The sequence below is a fragment of the Dryas octopetala genome, chromosome 7 (genome assembly GCF_963921425.1).
Source record: "Dryas octopetala chromosome 7, drDryOcto1.1, whole genome shotgun sequence".
Lineage (NCBI taxonomy): Eukaryota > Viridiplantae > Streptophyta > Magnoliopsida > Rosales > Rosaceae > Dryas > Dryas octopetala.
In genome coordinates, this window is record NC_141372.1 from 8,879,579 (window position 1) to 8,885,965 (window position 6,387).

At 40.0% G+C, this 6,387-nt stretch overlaps 1 protein-coding gene and 1 pseudogene across 2 annotated transcripts; both read right to left on the reverse strand.

Moving 5' to 3' along the window:
- Nucleotides 1-356: 356 nt before the first annotated feature.
- LOC147279376 (mitogen-activated protein kinase kinase 9 pseudogene) lies at nt 357-1,340 on the reverse strand (annotated as a pseudogene).
- A 699-nt stretch (nt 1,341-2,039) lies between these two features.
- LOC147279377 (Galactosyltransferase family protein) lies at nt 2,040-5,865 on the reverse strand. 2 transcript variants are annotated; one of them, XM_086249501.1, is made up of 11 exons: nt 5,682-5,865; nt 5,466-5,562; nt 5,306-5,373; nt 4,960-5,171; nt 4,801-4,864; nt 4,033-4,105; nt 3,814-3,934; nt 3,618-3,705; nt 3,385-3,510; nt 2,954-3,063; nt 2,040-2,615 (listed from the first exon to the last, which is right to left on the reverse strand). In XM_086249501.1, the coding sequence occupies exons 1-11, from the start codon at nt 5,771-5,773 to the stop codon at nt 2,467-2,469; spliced, it is 1,200 nt and encodes a 399-aa protein (XP_086105627.1). In that variant the 5' UTR covers nt 5,774-5,865; the 3' UTR covers nt 2,040-2,466. The 2 variants fall into 2 exon arrangements, with proteins under 2 accessions (XP_086105627.1, XP_086105626.1); XM_086249500.1 differs by having other exon boundaries at nt 4,960-5,180.
- Between the last annotated feature and the right edge of the window lie 522 nt (nt 5,866-6,387).

Sequence of the window (6,387 nt, forward strand, 5' to 3'; positions counted from 1 at the left end):
AAAATAATTTTTAAAAACCGCGGTGGCCAATGCCATATGACATGGTGGCACCACCACTAGAGGTGCCAGATTTCATGCATATATATAAGCAAACTAATTCCTCAAAAACAAGAGTAATCTAGGAGTGTGGTATATATATATATATATGTAAATCCCTTTCCTTGAGCAGTACTTAGGAAACTATATTTATTTATTCTGATAAATCATTGGCTTACAGCACCTTTTAATTTGGATGATAAATATATTGATAACCAAATAAACTAATCAAAAGAAAGAATCCGGCCAAGTATACACAAAATAGTTCAACTCAGAAACCTAGCTAGCTACATAAAATGAAGCTACAAAAAAATATGGCTTCACTGAACGGATCTTAGATCTTCAGAGACAAATGGGTGGGTCAAAAGCTGGGTGACCGTCCATCTCTTGCCCGAGTCCTTCAGCAAGCAGCAATCCACAAAACCCCGGAACTCCACCGATGCCTCCTCCGGCAAGCTCGGCGGATCTCCAAAGCATATCGCGCACATAAGGGTTGCCCAGTCGGGTCGCTGACCCGGAGGCAACAAAGGGAAGTGGCCCACGTACAGCTCCATGAGGGTCAGCCCCAAGCTCCACACATCACCCGCATAAGCGTTGTAACTGCCACCGTAGGCTTCCGGGTCGAATCTTTCGGGGCTCATGTAAGCACAAGTGCCAACGTAGGAGTTGCATGTGTCTAACGTAGGGCACATAATCTTGCTCACCCCGAAGTCGGCAATCTTCACTTCCATGTTGCTGTTGACCAGAAGATTCGCCGGCTTGATGTCACGGTGGACAATCTTGTTGGAGTGGAGGTAGTTGAGGCCGTTAAGAACTTGGCGGGCCACGTGGGCAAGCTTTTGTTCGGAGAAAAAAGAAGTGCCGTGCTCTCTAAGCAAGCTGTCTAGGGTTCCCGAGTCCATGTACTCCATGAGAATTTCCACGTCTCCCGAGGGCTGATTCTCAAATATTGCATGGCAGCGGACTACGTAGGGGGAGTCCGTGCGGCGGAGGATTTGCATCTCGCGGAAGATCTGGCGGCGGACGGTGGGGTCGGAGTCGCCGCCGCGGACGAGCTTGAGAGCGTAAGTTGCGGAAGTAAGCTTGTGGCGGACTTTGTAGACAGTGCCGCCGTTGCCGTGGCCTAGGACTTGGAGTTTCTCAAGGTCCGCGGAGGAGATTGAATTGTTGGCAGTCTTGACAGCGTTGGTGGTGGTGGTGGTGGTGGTGAGGGCAGCGGGCAGAGAGAAACATGGGCGGCGCACAGAGAGGTCCGGCAAGGGGAGGTGCAGATTGAGGTGGCGGCGCTCTCGAATTAGAGCCATTATATTGGAAATTAAGATTTCTGTGGAAAGATTTGTGTGGGAGTGTGAGTGAGAGACTGAGAGTGTGATTGTGACTTGTGACTTGTGACTTGTGAGTGTGTTTTTATATATATAGAAACTTGGTATTCCTTGTATAAGGGGGAATGGAAAAACGCGGGTGTGAAATAGGCTGTACAATCTTGGATCCCGATTCTTTGTGTTTACTTAGTGTGCATTTTGGCAAATAATGAGCATCCATTTAATCCAATGATAGATGAAGCACCACATCAGCTAGGAAAGAAGGAAGAACCGCTAAGAGCCTAAGACAGGAGAGTAACAAAGTTACTTTTAGTTTAATTAGGAAGAAAAAACCATAAAAAAGACTAAGTAAATGGATTAAATGAATGCTCATTATTTGCCAAAATGCACGGAACTGCACACTAAGTAAATGTAGAGAATTGGGATCCGTATATCTTCTATCTCTATGAAATTGAGAATGGGGACAGAAAGAAAAAATGAAAAAAAAACAGTGACTTCGCTGGCGTGAGAGGATGGTTTTCTTTTCTCTTTATGTTTTTGGTTGTGAAAATTGCATTGGTAAGACAATAGATCGTTTTGGATTATTAATTGTCTTTTAAATCAATGTGAAAGTGTGAAACTCATCAATGATATGGCCATGGAAATTAAATCAATGTGAAACTCATCAATGAATCAATGATATGACCATGGATTCTTGCTGGAATATATTATGACAAGGAATTGAGTTACTCCTGCTGCTGGGGTTACACACTGAGCCTAATGCCAGTGACACACATCAGAATAAAACATTCCGATTCTATGTAAAACTATATCTAGAACAATGATTTTATATAAATACCCTTGTATCCTCCCACCACACCCTATTACAATCCAAAGATCTCTTGAACACAAACGGTACTTTCAGATTCGCATCCATGCAATTGCCAACACTGGGAACGAACAGCTTCCACATATCTGAGACACCAGCTCACCAGCTCTCATGTATTCCATATGCAATGCTATCTCTGTCTATACTCTCAAGTCTTGCTGAGCTCGATATATGTGAATCACAATTGAACAATTTGTATACACTTGTTTTTACAAGAAGGACCCTACAACAGGAAATGATTTAGAATAACGAACTCCAAACAGCTGCATCCCCTTCACCACACTTTTCATGAACAAATTTAATCTTCTCCACTGACTTGCAGATACCACTGCAGCTCCAATCAAATGATGCAATGCACACATTACCAGCCTGTGCCTTCCACTCACAATCTGCAGAGGATTCAATTAGATTAAAAGAACCCAGCAATAGACAGATTTATCAAATTTATAAGTTTCACATATGAGTAGTCAAACATTGTATTCCTGACAAGGAGGTTCCTTGCAAGTAGAGATCAAAGATTCAAAACCCACATAGGTAATGGCCGAAAAAAGAGGTATTATTTTGAAAGGAAAGCAAAGTTGCTTAAAGAATTTATCGGAATAAACTCTTGAGTTTGATCCATTTTCAAGTGCCTCAGCCAAGATTAATACTTGAAATAAATTTTATTTTTCTTTTAGGTTTGGAAGCAAGACATTCACCAATCACATATTTGTTCCAAAATAAGTACCTGGTGGAGTCCCACAGCACATATTCCGCTCATCAATGTGTTCAACTTCAAGACCAATAAACCACGAACCAAGGGACACATCTTCATTGGCATACTTATGCAATATGGGCCTGCAATAAAAGCTTACCACCGTTAAACACTGTTGCAGATTTTATTACATATGGACCCATAAATTAATACTTTTAGACGTATAGGCCAAGGTGGGCAAAATACCAGTATTTCAGGCCATTAATTTTCATTCAGATCCATATCGGAGTTCTATAATCCACATAATTTTGCAAATTTCAAACCAATGAAAAAACAATAATTTGAAAAGTTACATAAAAAAACTTCGACGTCTTACTATATATTTCTTATCTCCAACACAAATACGCCAAATTTCAAAATCTATAATGAAAGCGGTTAGATAAGATAATATAATATATTCTTACTGGTTGATGGAGATGTATGTAGCTAGATCCTTTGAGATTGCATAAATCTGTCCGGTTGCATGTCGGAAGTATTTGTTTCCCTCCTCTCCAAATTTCCAGTACTCTGGTTCATGGTACTTCACATTCCTAGAGAATAAAGAAATATTAGAAAATTAATAGCTCCTCCCTGAAGGCACATGCAAATTGAAGAGCAAAATTATCTCTCATCAATAATAATGCTTTCGGATAATTACTTTTGAGCAAGAACAGGTCCAGATTTCATACACCCGATGTACACTCTAGGCTTTGAACGATGGCGGGAAAGAGTTGTAGCTAGCATACCTACGCAAGCAAGACATGTGAAAAACTCATCCTTGGTGACAATATTTATGTTTTTTTTCTTTCTACTATTCAAAAGTAAGATAAGAGCAATGCAGCAGCAGGTCATACCCAAATTGACATGTACATCATCATCCACCTTGACATAGAAATCAGCATCCCATTTTGCAACTGCAGTGGTGAAGAATATTTTCGTTTTGGCAGACAACTCATGATAACCTTCAACATGTTCCTACAGTGTAAAACAAGATTAAAACCAAAGTCATGACAGAATTTTCTTAGCAGTAGTTCCACAGATACAAAGTTTTATGTCTTTGTCTTCTCTCTTACCAGCCTGAGGAAATCATTGTGTTGCGAATCTTCTGAATCAATGGCTCGATCTAAAATGCTGTTGGATGTTGCACTGTATAAATGAAGCAGAGACCACCCAGGTCAGTTTCAGAATGATAACCATGCTGTGGCCTTTATATTTACATATATCTTCCTATTCTCCACGTTCTTAATCTTTTCACAGAAAAAGAAAAATGGCAGGTCATAGTTACATCAGAATGGTCAGTGACATCATGAGGCCCAACTTTACCAGTACATCATACTGCATGTAGTATAAAGTTTTACATAGCCAAAGAAAAGTTAGGACTAAATTGCAAGTCTTGATATCTAAAATGTAGACTTAGAACTAAAGTAAGGGGAGTATGTGATGCATAACGTTTTCCCACCAAATGAGCTACCAGTAGATCATACAGCATGTAGTATAAGCTTTTACATTAGCAAAAGAAAAGTCAGAACTAAATTCTAAGTCTCAATATCTAAAATGTTGACTTAAAACTAAAGTAAGGGGAGCATGTGATGCAGAACATGTTCCCACAAAATAAGCAACTTGCTGGAACACTTTACCGCATAATGACTGTACTAATACATTGACTTAATTACGTAACTGATGTTAGATGCTTTCACTTAAAGCAATGACTATATTACAAATGTCAGGGGGCATATCCAGTATAAGTAACATGCATAGGCTGCAGTTATACAATTCAGATGTAACTGTTCCACAAATATCATGGCTAATTCTTTCTGAAAAGAACCAGGGAAGTCAAATACCTGTGGCCAATCATAAAACGGATAACAATTCCCTTCTCGCGCTCCAATTGTTGTAGCTTTTCCCCTGGTCAAACAATTCAGGCATTCTCAGCAAGCAGGCCCATAGAAACAATAGGATCTTAAGTACACAAAGAAAGAAGAATAGCATAGCTATAATACCTTGAGGCATCCAAGTCTCTCTAACTGAATCTCGCCGCTTCCTACTACTAAAAGCAGTGTTAATTCCAATAACAATAAATGCTTTCTTTCTCGTTGGGCTGTCCTTATGCGGCAGCGAGGTGGCGGTGGAGCCACCGGAGATCCCCATCTCCTGAGAACTCCGAGCTGCCGCCAACTCCATCTGAATTGACGCCATTTGCTTGTCTAGAGATCTGGTACGCCTCCGCGAAAATCACAATAAGCAGTCAAATTATCAGTACACAATACAAATTTATGCAATTGCAACAAAAACAAAGCAACCCAAGTCCAACAAAATCACAACAAGAGCTCAAGTGGTTGCACTCACTGAATTGATTCATGGGTTTTGTAAATTTCGTCCATTACATCCTTTTCTTGTCCAGGCTTCTGATTAAACTGCAAAAATTGATTGTTTTAACCAAATAAAAAGGAAACATTCAAATTTAAAAAACAGGTTTTGGAATTGAAGTGCAATTAATTATTATTACCTTCTTAGTAGCGCAATCTTCGGAGACGATTTGAAGCTCTTGCTCCTGGCGACGAGTCGAAATGAGCTGACTATTGGATTCAGGTGCTGCCCACATTCTGCAATAAAAAAAATGAAGACAAAAAAAAAAAACAAAATTTCAGTATTAAAGAGAAAGAGACCCCTAATACGCTAATATGCAAATTAAAACGAAATTAGAAAGTAAAAAACGCGTGACCTGCTTGTGATGAGCATGCCGAGAAGGAAGGAAGGGACGCAGAAAATGGGTATCCATTTTGCAGAGATCTTCTTGGAGCTCCGGTTCTTCATCCTCTCTGCGATTCTGAGAGAGAAAGCGAGAGAGAGAGGGAGAGAGAGACAGAAGTGGTAACGAAGCTGATGTTGGTAACGAAGCTGATGTGAATGAGAGGACCGGTGTGATTTTATAAGTATGAAACGAGAGAGTATGGGATTTGAATATTCTTTTGGTTTTAGGCGTTTTTGGTCCGTTGGATTATTGGACACTTGAAGCTTGGACCGTCAAAATGTATGTAATAATGTTAGGCATGGAGTCTACGCGCGACTTTTTAACGTCTTGTTGGCTGGTCATGGCGTCCTTTTCGAGCCGTCGTCATCCCGCCAGTTACGCCACTTGTCAAGATCCGTTTTTTTGGATTCGGATGCGATGCCTCCAGGTGAAAACCCGACCCATGTTTTGGCTTATTAAAGACAACTTTAATTGAATGGACCATGCCATCGAGGCCTTGTTTGAGAAGTTGAAATATATTGATGAAATGTTAAAATAATTGCAACTTTTAATGATAATTTTCTTGTAAACATGAATAATGTGAGTCCATGAATTGCACGGCACCTTATTTTTCATGCTTATGTATGGTCATGTTTGTATCTAAATGAAATTCTATAAAATTTATGAGAAATTAAAT